Here is a 14,203-nt window from a genome sequence, read left to right on the forward strand (position 1 = left end):
GGCCTCCAAATACCTTTCAATGCACCCCTGCACCCCTCATCTTGACAGCAGTCCCACATCCAACCGCCACAGCGGGCGTTGGTCCCTCTCCTCTCCCAACTACAGTTCCACCCAGTGCGGGGCGTGGTCTGAAATGACTATGGCCGAATACTCCGTTCCCTCCACATTCGGGATCAGCGCCCTGCCCAGAACACACACATCTATCCGGGAGTAGGCTTTGTGTATGTGGGAGAAAAAAGAGGCCCACTCTCCCACCTAACTGTTGGACACTAAGGGGCAATTTATCATGGTCAATCCACCTATATCATTATAATAATAATATTTATTGTCACATGTAGGCTTACATTAACAATGCATGAAGTTGCTGTGAAAAGCCCCTAGTTGCCACATTCCGGCGCCTGTTTGGGTACACAACGGGATGATTCAGAATGTCCAATTCACCTAACAGCACGTCTTTCGGGGCTTGTGGGAGGAAACCAGAGCACCCGGAGGAAACCCACGCAGACACTGAGAACGTGCAGACTCGGTAAAAATTGTGACCCAGGACCGGGATCGAACCTGGATCCAGCAGTGCTAACCACCGCGCCAGCGTGCCGCCCCCCAAGTGGAGTCAAGTTAAAAGTATGGATGAGCCATAATCTAACAGTATAATGAAAAACTGACTTGAGGGATTCAATGGTCTATTCTTAGGTTATTATATGTATTGAATTGAAACATTTTTGATGCGTCGTTTAAAATATGTTTTGTGATATTTGAATCTGACATTAAAAATCTCTAAACTCTTGAGACTATCCTATGTGAATTAACTTTGTGGCAGTTATATGATATATAATGAATTTTTGTAAACGTTTCAAACCACAATAGTCAATATAACTACAATCCAAAATATTCCAGTTTACCTACAGCTGTATTTCTAAAACTAGTAATCCTGAAATGTATTGGTGACAGGAATGATGCATGCTAAATGATGCTAAGGTTAAACGGAAGCAGTTTAAGGAAAGAAGAGGCATACAGATTGGTCAGAAAAAACAGACCTGAGGATTATGAGCAGTTTCAAATTCAGCAAAGGAGGATGAAGGGATTGATTAACAAGGAGGAAATCCAGTACAAGAGTAAACTTGCAAGGAACATAAAAACTGATTCTAAAAGCTTCTATTAGGAATGTGAAGACAAAGATCCCTTTCAGTCAGAAAGGTGGAAACTTAAAGGGCAGCACGGTGGCGCAGTGGGTTAGCCCTGCTGCCTCACAGCACGAGGTCCCAGGTTCGATCCCAGCTCTGGGTCACTGTCCGTGTGGAGTTTGCACATTCTCCCCACGTTTGTATGGGTTTCGCCCCCACAACCCAAAGATGTGCAGTGTAGGTGAATTGGTTATGCTAAATTGCCCCTTAATTGGGAAAAAATGAATTGGGTACTCTAAATTTATTTTAATAAAGGAAGGGGGAAATTTGTAACTGGGACCGAAGAAATGGCTTACGAAATACATATTTTGGTTCTGTCTTCACAAAGGAGGACACAAATAACATGCAGAAATATTGGGGAACATGGTTTATTGAGAGGGAGGAATTGAAGGAAATCAGTTTTTGTAGGGAAATGGTGTTGGGGAAATTTATGGAATTGAAGGCAGACAAACCCCCAGGGTCGATAATCTACAGTTCCGAATACTTCGGAAGAGTCTGAGAAAGAATGGATGCACTGGTGGTCACCTTCCAAGACTCTCTAGACTCTGAACCTGTTCCTATGGATTGGAGGGTAGGTAATGTAACCCCACTATTTCAAAAGAGAGGTAGAGAGAAAATGGAATTATAGACCAGTAAACCTGTTGTCAGTAGTGGGGAAAATGCTATAGTTCATTACAAAAGATGTAACAGCAGGGCGCTTGGAAAACCGTGGCAGGATTGGAAAGAGTCTGCATGGACTTACAAAAGGGAAATCATGCTTGACAAATCTACTGGAATTCTTTGAGGGTGTAACAAGTAGAGTTGATGAGGGGGAGCCAGTTTATTTGGACTTTCAGAATGCTTCCGACAAGTTCCCACATAAGAGATTACCGTGTAAAATTAAAGCACGGGATTGTGGATAGAAAACTGATTGACAGACAGGAAACAAAGAGTAGGAATAAATGAGGCTTTCTAAGGCAGTGATTAGTGTTTTTTTGGGCAACAGTTTAGGTTTGTTTTGTTCGTAACCTTTCCTTAAAATTTTAAAAAAAAATTTTTATTAAAGGTTTTCATAAAATATCAATAATAAAATGAGAAAGAAAAAAGAACCCAGCAGGGTTAAGTACAAAACACAATCTAAAAAAGCAACCCCCCAAACCCCTCTTTCCCCCCCCCCCCCCCCCCCCCCCTGTACATAAATAATAAATTAACATTAACACCCCGACTTAACACAACTATATACACCCCCTCAGACCCTCCAGTGTAAATAATAACCCCCCCCCCCCCCCCCCCCCCCGAGCTGCTGCTGCCATTGACCAATGTCTATCGTTCTGCCAGAAAGTCCAAGGACGGTTGCCACCGCCTAAAGAACCCTTGTACCGACCCTCTCCAATTTAATGAACCCTGCCATATCGCTGATCCAGGATTCCATGCTTGGGGGCCTCGAATCCAGGGACGCAAAGGCCAGAATTGTGGCCTCTTTCACCTCCTGCACTCCCGGCTCTTCTGCCACCCCAAATATTGCGAGCCCCCAGCCCGGTCTGACCCTGGATCCTACCACCCTCGACACCGCCTCGCTACGCCCTTCCAAAATTCCTCCAGCGCTGGGCATGCCCAGAACATATGGGTGTGAGTTGCTGGGCTCCCTGAGCACCTAACACACCTGTTCTTACCCCCCAAAGAACCGGCTCATTCTTGTCCCGGTCATGTGTGCCCTGTGCAGCACCTTAAACTGTATGAGGCTGAGCCTCGCACACAAAGAGGAAGAATTCACCCTCCCTAGGGCATCTGCCCACGTCCCTTCTTCGATCTCCTCTCCCAACTCCTCCTCCCACTTATCTTTCAACTCCACCACCGAGGCCTCCTCCTCCTCCTCCTGCATCACATGGTAAGTTTCCGAGATCTTCCCCACTCCCTCCCACCCCCCCGAGAGCACCCTGTCCTAAACTGTGTGTGGCAGTAGCCGTGGGAATTCCACCACCTGCCTTCTGGCAAATGCCCTTATCTGTAAGTACCTGAAGGTGTTCCCCAGGGGGAGCCCGTATTTCTCCTCCCGCTCACCCAAGCTCGCGAACTACCCGTCCACAAACAGGTCCCCCAACTTTCGTATCCCTGCCCTGTGCCACCCCGAAAACCCTCCACCTGTTCTTCCTGGGGCAAACCGGTGGTTCCCCCGTAATGGGGTTCACGCCGAGGCCCCAACTCTTCCCCCCCCCCCCCCGCCCCCCCCATGCCGCCTCCACTGCCCCCAAATTTTGAGGGTGGCCGCCACCACCACCGGGCTCGTGGTATACCTCCTTGGAGGGAGCCGCAGCGGCGCCGTTGCCAGCGCCCCCAGACTCGTACCCACACAGGACGCCGTCTCCAGCCTCTTCCATGCAGCCCCCTCCTCCTACATCACCCACTTGCGCACCATTGTCGCATTGGCGGCCCAGTAGTACCCACAAAGGTTGGGCAGCGCCAGCCCCCGCCCGTATTTCTACTCCGCTCCAGGAACACCCTTCTCACCCTCGGAGTCCCTCGTGCCCACACAAACCGCATTATACTCCTGTTAACCCACCTGAAAAAAGCCTTCGGGATAAACACTGGGAGGCACTGGAACAGGAACAAAAACCTTGGGAGCACCGTCATTTTGATTGACTGCACCCTACCCGCCAAGGACAGCGGCAACGCGTCCCACCTCTTGAACTCCTCCATTTGCTCCACCAACCTTGTAAAGTTAAGCCTATGCAGGGCCCCCCAGCTCCTGGCCACCTGGACCCCCAAATATCTGAAGATCTACTCCGCCCTTTTTAGTGGGAGCTCACCAATCCCCCTCTCCTGGTCCCCTAGCTGAACTACGAACAGCTCGCTCTTCCCCATATTGAGCTTGTACCCCGAAAAGTCCCCGAATTCCCATAGGATCCTCATTACCTCTGGCATTCCTCCCACCGTTTCCGCCACATACAGCAGCAGGTCGTCCGCATAAAGCGACACCCTATACTCCCCCACCCCGCACTAACCCCCTCCAGTTCCTCGACTCTCTCAGTGCCATAGCCAGGGGTTCAATCGCCAGTGCGAAGGGCAGGGGACACCCCTGTCTCGTCCCTCGGTGCAACCGAAAGTACTCTGACCTCCTCCTATTTGTGGCCACACTCGCCATCGGGACCTCATACAACAGCCTAACCCACCTGACAAACCCCTCCCCAAACCCAAACCTCTTCAGCACCTCCCACAGGTACCCCCACTCTACCCTATTGAAGGCTTTCTCAGCGTCCATCGCCACCACTATCTCCGCCTCCCCCTCCCTCGCCGGCATCATGATAACGTTCAAAAGCCTCCGCACATTCGCTTTCAACTGTCTCCCATTCACAAACCTGTCTGGTCTTCATGGATGATCTGCGGCACACAATCCTCAATCCTCGTGCCTAAGACCTTCGCCAGCACCTTGGCATCTACATTTAGCAAGGAAATCGGTCTGTAAGACCCACATTGCAGGGGATCCTTGTCCCGCTTCAGGATCAAAGAGATCAGTGCCCGGGACATGGTTGGGGGTAAAGCCCCCCCCCCCCCCCCCCCTCCCTTGCCTCATTAAAGGTCCTAACTAACAGCGGGCGCAACAGGTCCATATATTTTTTATAGAACTCGACCGGGAAACCGTCCGGCCCCGGTGCCTTCCCCACCTGCATGCTTCCTATCCCTTTGATCAGCTCCTCCAGCCCAATCGGGGCCCCCAGTTCCACCACCAGTCCCTCTTCCACCCTTGGAAACCTCAATTGGTCCAGGAAAAGGCCCATCCCTCTCTCCTCCCGTGGGGGCTTGGATCGGTACAATTCCTCGTAGAAGTCCCTGAAGACCCCATTGATGCCAACCCCACTCCGCACCACGCTCCCTCCCCTTTCCTTAACTCCCCCGATCTCCCTAGCTGCGTCCCGCTCCGAAGCTGATGCGCCAGCATCCGGCTTGCCTTTTCCCCATACTCGTAGACCGCCCCCTGGGCCTTCCTCCACTGCACCTCCGCCTTCCTGGTGGTCACCAGGTCGAATTCGGCCTGGAGGCTGCGCCTCTTCCTCAGCAATCCTTCCTCAGGCTCTTCCGCATACCTCCTCTCTACCCTCACCATCTCCCCCACCAGCCTCTCCCTCTCCCCCCGCTCCCTCCGCTCCTTGTGGGCCCTAATGGAGATCAGCTCTCCCCTCACCACCGCCTTCAGTGCCTCCCATACCATCCCCACTCGTTGGTCTCCAAGTACCTCTCTATACTTCCTCGGACCCTCTCGCTGAGCTCGTCCGCCAACAGCCCCACCTCCAAGCGCCACAGCGGGCGCCGGCCCCTCTCCTCCCCCATCTCCAAGTCCACCCAATGCGGGGTGTGGTCCGTAATGGCTGTTGCCGAATACTCGGTATCCTCTACTCTCGCTAACAGCGCCCTACTCAAAATGAAAAAGTCGATTCAAGAATAAGCCTTATGGACATGAGAAGAATGAAAATTCCCTAGCCCTCGGCCTTGCAAATCTCCAAGGGTCCATCCCTCCCATTTGGTCCACAAATCCCCTCAACACTCTAGCCGCCACCGGCTTCCTACCCGTCTTAGACCTGGAGCGATCCAGTGCCAGATCCAACACCGTGTTAAAGTCTCCCCCCATTATCAGGCCCCACACTTCCAAGTCTGGGATCCAACCCAACATACGCCGCATAAAACCCGCATCATCCCAGTTCGGAGCATACACATTGACCAGTACCACCCTCTCTCCCTGCAACTTACCACTTACCATTATGTACCTACCGCCATTATCTGCCACAGTGCTCGACGCCTCGAATGACACCTCCTTTCCCACCAAGATCGCCACCCCTCGATTTTTGGCATCTAGCCCCGAGTGAAACACCTGACCTATCCACCCTTTCCTCAATCTTACCTGGTCTGCCACCTTCAGGTGTGTCTCCAGGAGCATAACCACATCTGCCTTGAGCCCCTTCAGGTGCGCGAACACGCGGGCCCGCTTAACCGGCCCATTCAGTCCCCTTACATTCCAGGTTATCAGCCGGATCAGGGGGCTATCCGCCCCCCCTCCTCCGCCGACTAGCCATGACCCCTCCTCGGCCAGCCACGCGCCCGCAGCCCACACCCGACCCGTTCCCCACAGCGGCATACCCCCGTCTCGACCCCCCCGACTTGCTCCAGCTCCTCCTTAACCTTAGCAGCAGCAACTCGATTCCCCACCCCACCCACCCCCGGCTAGGACCCATCCTAGCTGGTTTACTCCCCCTATTGCACTTCCGCAAGTCAGATGACTCCTGCTGACCCCGGCCACTCCCGCCTCCCCATCAACTCCTCCCATTGTGTGGCACACCCTCCTCTCCTGCTCCCTATCCACAGGCTCTCCCCCTCCCCCCTCTGTTCTAAGCACGGGAAACAATCCTCGCCCCCCCCCCCCCCCCCCCCCCCCCCGCCCAGTCTTCGGGGCGGGAAAAAAGCCCGCGATCTCCACCTACCAGGGCCCGCCACCAACCAAAACAGTGCCCAACCCGCCCCATCCACCCTCCCCAACCCGAAAGGGGGAAAAACAGAGAAAAAGAAACCCAAAACTATGCAAAGGCCCCCCCCCCCGAACCAGAAATAGGCATAATATATCCACCGCAGTCCCCAATCGCCCATCCCGACCCTCAGTCTGCGTCCAGTTTCTCGGCCTGAACAAAGGCCCACGCCTCCTCCGGAGACTCAAAATAATGGTGCCGGTCTTTGCAGGTAACCCACAGTCGCGCCGGCTGCAACATGCCAAACTTCACCCCCTTCCTGTGCAGCACCGCCTTTGCTCGATTGTACCCGGCCCCCCTCTTCGCCACCTCCGCACTCCAGTCCTGATATATCCGAACCTCCGCGTTCTCCCACCTGCTGCTCCTCTCCTTTTTGGCCCACCTGAGCACACACTCCCGATCGACGAACCGATGGAACCGCACCAGCACTGCCTGCGGAGTCTCGTTAGCCTTGGGCCTCCTCGCCATCACTCTATGGGCCCCTTCCAGCTCCAGGGGCCCCTGGAAGGACCCCGCTCCCATCAGTGAGTTCAACATGGTGACCACAGGCCCCCACGTCCGGCCCCTCCAGCCCCTCCGGGAGGCCCAGAATCCGCAGATTCTTCCGCCTCGACCGATTCTCCATCTCCTCGAACCGCTCCTGCCATTTCTTGTGGAGCGCCTCGTGCGCCTCCACCTTTACCGCCAGGCCTCAGATCTCGTCCTCATTGTCAGAGATCTTTTGTCGAGCCTCTCGGATCGCCACCCCCCTGGGCCGTCTGTGTTTCCAGCAGCTTATCAATAGAAGCCTTCATCGGCTCTAGCAGGTCCGTTTTAATCTCTCTGAGATAGCGCTGGATACCCTCCTGTTGCTCCTCCGCCCACTGCCTCCATGCTGCCTGGTCTCCGCCCGCCGCCATTTTGTCCTGCTCTCCCTTCTTCTAGTCCACCACCACCTTTTATGTCGCCCCCCCCTCCTAGTTAAAGCCATATACTGACGGGGAGCTATTATTAACTCCTTCCCACGCCGGGAAATGTTGAAAAAGTGCCCTTGGGGGCCCTGAAAAGATCCCAAAAGTCAGTTTTTGCGGGAGCCGCCGAATGTGCGACTTAGCTCTGCATAACCACAACCGGAAGTCTCGAGAGGGAATCCTTTTGGCAGTGTTCGCTTCACCAATCTGCCCCAAAAAGTCTGTGGAAACTCCTGAAAAAGGTCTGAGAGTCCGTTCCAGACGGGAGCTGCCGGATGCGCGACCTACTCCTCCATGGCCGCCACCGGAAGCCTCGTCCCCACTTCTTCAGTAGCCTTGATAGATCTTTTCACAGTTGTTCCCTCTGCTGCTAGAATTTACCTTTAATAAAGGCCCTCAAGTCAGCTTGCAGCTTTAAGCTTGCCCTTCCCCCGCCTGCATGCTGGAAGAGGCTTCGTTTATCCTGCAGTTAAAGCCAAATCTTTTACTGTTTCTGCCAGGTCTGGTAACCAAGAGACATGCCATTCCTGGGGGACACTGTCGGGGGAGTGTTGCAGTCTTCTTCCCACACCGGGAAATGTCAGACAAATGCCGTGGGGGCCCTGTAAAGAGCCCAAAAGTCCGTTCCAAGCGGGAGCTACCGAACATGCGACCTAGCTCTGCATAGCCGCACCCGGAAGTCTTTGTCACCTTTCCTAACCCTCTCCCAAAGAGACTGTCTTCCTTCTCCTCCTGCGCAGCACTGCTGACATTTTTTCCTATTTCATAGTAACTAAATAACTGCAGGTTGTTGATCACCCTGCTCTAATGAGTCATTAAACTGGTGCAATTGGGCAGATGAGTCTGGGAAATGGTTTAATGGTAAAATATCAACTTGATTCAATTTGTTTGCCAGTAGATTAATATCGTTTCAAACCAACTACCCACATTTCAGAAGTATTTTGAGTATTACTGAAATAAAGAATAATGGTTCAGTCGTGAGAATTATCACATCAGTGAAATCCGACTTGATACAGACTAGGAGCTCGTCTTTTTCTTTTAAAAACCCTAAATTTTCTAATGTTTTTCAGGATCGCAATTGCTTCGTGAGCTGAAGAAGATGGATGACAAGGCACTTTTGGTGGAAGTTCAGCTGTTGGAGAGTAAGACATATCATGCTCTGAGCAACTTGCCAAAAGCACGAGCTGCCCTGACCTCGGCACGAACAACTGCAAATGCAATTTATTGCCCACCCAAACTACAGGCTGCACTCGATATGCAGTCAGGTATGGAACACAAAACTTGTAACTGTTGGCCTTTTTTAATGCATCACAGTAGTCATCCACCCATTTACCTCTCAACCATGTCTCCCATCAAGGTCATGTTATCGATGTGATCATTCACAATCGGTTCATGGATGGTAAAGGTCTTGTTCACAAGTGAATGTACATTCTGGACTGAGCTGCAGAGCAGGAAGATAATGGTCAATCCCTTGGCAGAGTCCAAAGAATTAACAATGGGAGCAAGGAGGGGTACTGGAAGCAGATAGGCAAGATTAGCCCCTTGGAAGGATAAGTACAGGGAGAGGTATGCATTAATTGGAGTTTTTGCTTGTTGGATGGCAAGCAACGCGTGTCTCAGTGGATCAGCTGGAGGATGGCAAGAGAAATATAGAGGGAAGCTGTACAATTATTTAAAAGGGAATCAAGCCTGTGTCGGTAGTTGAAGATGGTGAGGGAATGGTTGCACATTGGTTAGTACTGCTGCATTGCAGCACCAAAGACCCGGGTTCGATTCCTGCTTGGGTGACTCTGTGTGGTATCGGTACAATCTCCTTATGTCTGCGTGCATTTCCTCCGGGTGCTCCAGTTAACTTCTGCAATGTAGAATCTCCCTATGTCTGCGTGGGTTTCCTCCGGGTGCTCCAGTTTCCTTCTGCAATGTAGGGATTCTACGATCTGCTTCAACTGGTACAATGGCTAAAAGAGAAACACTAATTATATCAGCATGAATCCAACTCACTATATTCTTCTTCTGAAGGCTAAGACAGGGGACGCTATTGCTGAAGGACATGCTTCACTGTCTCAGGCTTCCCATTTCCAGATTATCTTTCCCAGCACCATGCCGCTCTTCTTTTCTCTGCCCTTGGGTACTCTATCTTCACAACTCCTCAGCACTCATAATACAATCATTACAATGCAGAAAGAGGCCATTCAGCCCATCAGGTCTACACCAATTCTCCGTTAGAATACTCTACCTAGGCCCACTTCCCCGCAACCTAATCAACACACCTTTGGACACTAATGGGCAATTTAGCATGGCCAATCCACCTAACCTGCACATTTTTGGACTGTGGAAGGAAACTGGAGCACCCGGAGGAAACCCACTCAGACACTGGATGAACGTACAAACTCCACTCAGTCACCCGAGGCCGAAATTGAACCCGGGTCCCTGGCACTGTCAGGCAGCAGTAATAACCACTGTGCTACCAGATCTGATTAAATAACATTTCATCTGAAGGATGGATCTTGTTTAACAGTTCTTAGCAGAAAGCCAACTCCTCCCCCCCCCCCCCCCCCCCCCCCCCCCCCCCCCCCGAGTTGCAAAATCCCAGGGTCAGCCCCCCCACCCCCCACCCCCAACCAAATGGTAGTTCTGTCAGAAATCCAGTATACAGCCTCAGTGCTATGGTACCTAAGGTGCATACCTACAAATTGCAGTTGCAGCTGCTGTGTTCTTCCACCATTAAAGGAAGAATTTTAATGATTAGATTAAATTAAATTAAAGTATATTTTTAGGGTATACCTCTACCTGAAATTTAGCCAAGGATACCTGTAATATTACCTGTACTATTACCTGTACTAATATAACGCATGAAAATATTATGCCATTTGTTGGTTACTGCGAAACTATTTCAATGTCTAGTCTAGTAATTGGCATCTTTCTAGCCGCTCTTGGGTAAGAGATAAACTGAATCATCTCTTGCATTGGGTCAGTTGATAGGGCCAATTGATAGTGCACACATCTGAGTCAAGGCCACTGGTTCAAGTCCCACTCCAGAGATTTGCGCAATAATCTAGGCTGACACTTGAAGCGGTGCTGAGGGAGTGATGCTCTGTTTGAGCTTCAGTCTTTCTGATGAAATATTAAACCACAGTGCCATCTGCTTTCTTGGTTAGATATTTTTAAAAATTCCATGGCACATTTTGAGAAAGAGCAGGGGAGCTCTTCCAGGTCTCCTGACCATTAATTATCCCTCAAACCAAGTTCACTAGAACTTGGCTCTCACCACATTGTTACTTATGGAACTTTCCTGAGCCCAAATTAAATGTAAAGCACTTTGGGCTGAACTGGGTTTATGAAAGGCCTTGTATAAATGCATGCCAGTTCGTCGCCTTCTATTTTTTTCCTTTAATACTTTTCAGCATTAATATCACCACTTGTATTGCAACAGTATTGGTGCTTTAATGTGATAAAAGAGAATATCAAAGAATCTGTTCACATAACTTGAAGCATTGGAGAACTCATGCTCTTGTGTATTTCTCACAAATCTGTCCATTTAAAATGATCTGATTTGCTGAGACTCTTACTGCAGAGATGTTCTTCTCACCACCACTTTCTTTTTAAAGAGACAATTTGTTTGCCCAGCCCTTTTCTGCCACCATAGATACATACATAGATACATAGAAGATAGGAGCAGGAGGAGGCCTTTTAACCCATCACGCCTGCTCCGCCATTCACCACGATCATGGCTGATCATCCAACTCAATAGCCTAATCCTGCTTTCTCCCCATAGCCTTTGATCCCATTCTCCCCAAGTGCTATATCTAGCCACCTCTTGAATATATTCAATGTTTTAGCATCAATCACTTCCTGTGGTAGTGAATTCCACAGGCTTACCACTCTTTGGGTGAAGAAATGTCTCCTTATATCTGTCCAAAATGGTTTACCCTGAATCCTCAGACTGTGACCTCTGGTTCTGGACATACCCATCGTTGGTAACATCTTCCTTGCATCTACCCTGTCTAGTCCCATTAAAATTTTATAAGTCTCGTTGAGATCCCCCCTCATTCTTCTGAACTCCAGCGAGAACAGTCCCAACCCAGTCAATCTCTTCTCATATGACAGTCCCACCATCCCTGGAATCAGTCTGGTAAACCTTTGCTGCATTCCCTCTAGAGCAAGAACATCTTTCCTCAGAGAAGGAGACCAAAACCCCACACACTACTCCACGTGTAGCCTCATCAAGGCCCTGTATAATTGCTGCAACACATCCCTGCTTCTATACTCGCAACCTCTCGCATTGAAGGCCAACATACCATTAGCCTTTTTTACCGCCTGCTGCACCTGCATGCTTACCTTCAGCGACTGGTGCACAAGGACACCCACTCCCGCTGCACACTCCCCTCTCCCAATTTACAACCATTCAGGTTGTAATCCACCTTCCTGTTTTTGCTTCCAAAGTGGTAACCTTACATCTTTCCAAATTATACTGCATCTGCCATTGATTTGCTCACTTGCCCAACCTGTCCAGATCATGCTGTTGGATCCCTGCACCTTTGTCACAGTTCACCCTCCCACACAACTTGGAATTTCTGCAAACTTTGAGATGTTGCGTTTTATTCCCTCATCCAAATCATTATATATATATTGTGAATAGCTGGTGTCCCAGAACTGATCCCTGTGGTACCCTACTAGTTACTGCCTGCCGATTTGAAAAGGACCCATTAATCCCTGCTCTTTGTTTCCTCTCTGCCAACAAGTTTTCGATCCACCTCAATACATTTCCCCCAATCCCATGCGCTTTAATTTTGCACAATAATCCCTTATGCGGGACTTTATCAAACACCTTCTGAAAATCCAAATATACCACATTGACTGGCTCCCCCTTGTCAACTGTACTGGTTACATCTTCAAAAAATTCCAATAAATTTGTCAAGCATGATTTTCCCTTCATAAATCCAAGCTGACTCTGATTGATCCTGCCACTGCTTTCTAAATGTTCCGCTATAAAGTCCTTAATAATGGTTCAAGCATTTTCCCCACTACCGATGTTAGGCTTGCTGGTCTATAATTCCCTGCTTTCTCTCTACCTCCCTTTTTGCATATTGGAGTGACATGAGCTACCCTCCAATCTGCAGGGACAGTTCCAGAGTCTATAGAGTCCCGGAAGATGACCACCAATGCATCCACTATTTCCAGAGCCACCTCCTGAAGCAGATTCTCAGGCTCTGAGGATTTATCTGCCTTCAACCCCATCAATTTTCCCAGCACCATTTCTCTACTTATGTTGATCACCCTCAGTTTTTCCCTCTCACTAAACCTTTCATTCTCCCAACATTTCTGGTATCTGATTTGTCTCCTCCTCCCTCTTCTGAAAATGCTGACTCCATTCTGGAATTCAGTTACACAGGCAATTTCCAGGACCTCAACCAAATGCTCATCCTGAGTCTCACTTGACTATTTCATTGTGTGCACTTCCAGCAGGGGTCACTGAATAGTCACCAGGAGTGTGAACCACCGCCAGTTTTTCTTCTGTGGAGGCATTGTGGCCAATTGTAGGAGCTAACAGCCAAGATCTGCTCAGCACAGTTCTGGAATCAAATATGGAACCTTCCTGCCTCATCTGTTCACTGACTTAACCAGTTAAGTCGGTGGCCATTTTGAGAATCTAGGTTTCTGAGGCATTCGTGTTGGAAGAGTTTAACCTAATACTAATAGAAATATTATCAAGTGGAATTGCCCAGTGCCTAATTGCGTGCAAGATCGAGATGTACAATAGGGGAATAGTTGATCCAACAAAGAAAATAGCCTGCCTTTGCACCTGGCTGCAAATTTGTTTTGCATTAATTTGAGATTGTTGCTTCCAGGTATTATCCATGCTGCTGAAGAGAAGGACTGGAAGACTGCTTACTCCTATTTTTACGAGGCATTTGAAGGATATGATTCTATTGATAGTCCCAAAGCTATCACAGCATTGAAATACATGCTACTCTGCAAAATTATGTTAAATACGTAAGTTTGAAACGTTTTGATCATAACTGCTTGTGCAGGGTTCTGAGAGAATCCAGGGATGTGGGACTATTGTGCGAAGGTGGAGTTGAGGTGAACAGCCAGCCATGATCTTGATGTCGGCTCAGGCTTGTGAACTATATTACAGCTAGGGAAAACATTGAGCGATGGAAAATAAATTACATAATGTGAAAGCTTGGAGACAAAAAACTGACCTTGGAGGTAATTTAAGAATAATGTTGACAATGTGATTCATGGGTTTAGGTGTCTGATTTATATTTTGTAGAATTTCTTGATTTGGTCAAGACTTTCTTAGCGCATTCTCCTTTTCTCTTTCTATACTGACTGAAGGTCAAAAACCAGCCCCTTTGTGGTTTTGAAAATACTTGTGACACTAATAAAGATTATTATTATTACAAGTAGACTTACATTAACACTACAATGAAGTTACTGTGAAAATCCCCTAGTTGCCACACTCAGGCGCCTGTTCGGGTACACTGAGGGAGAATTCCAAATGTCCAATTCATCTAACAAACACTTTTTCACGACTTGTGCAAGGTGGGGCACCTGGAGGAAACCCACGCAGACA

General features: G+C 49.4%; 1 protein-coding gene across 2 annotated transcripts in view; it reads left to right on the forward strand.

The window, feature by feature from the left end:
- The window catches only part of LOC140398378 (26S proteasome non-ATPase regulatory subunit 11), a 121,913-nt gene that overhangs the window by 43,081 nt on the left and 64,629 nt on the right, over positions 1-14,203 (forward strand). For both annotated transcript variants that reach the window (XM_072486996.1, XM_072486997.1), the window contains exons 6-7: positions 8,694-8,888; positions 13,473-13,617. In XM_072486996.1, coding sequence (XP_072343097.1) covers positions 8,694-8,888; positions 13,473-13,617 — 340 coding nt within the window. The remainder of the gene's footprint in view (positions 1-8,693; positions 8,889-13,472; positions 13,618-14,203) is intronic.

Source organism: Scyliorhinus torazame, chromosome 21 (assembly GCF_047496885.1).
Source record: "Scyliorhinus torazame isolate Kashiwa2021f chromosome 21, sScyTor2.1, whole genome shotgun sequence".
In the NCBI taxonomy this organism is placed as follows: domain Eukaryota; kingdom Metazoa; phylum Chordata; class Chondrichthyes; order Carcharhiniformes; family Scyliorhinidae; genus Scyliorhinus; species Scyliorhinus torazame.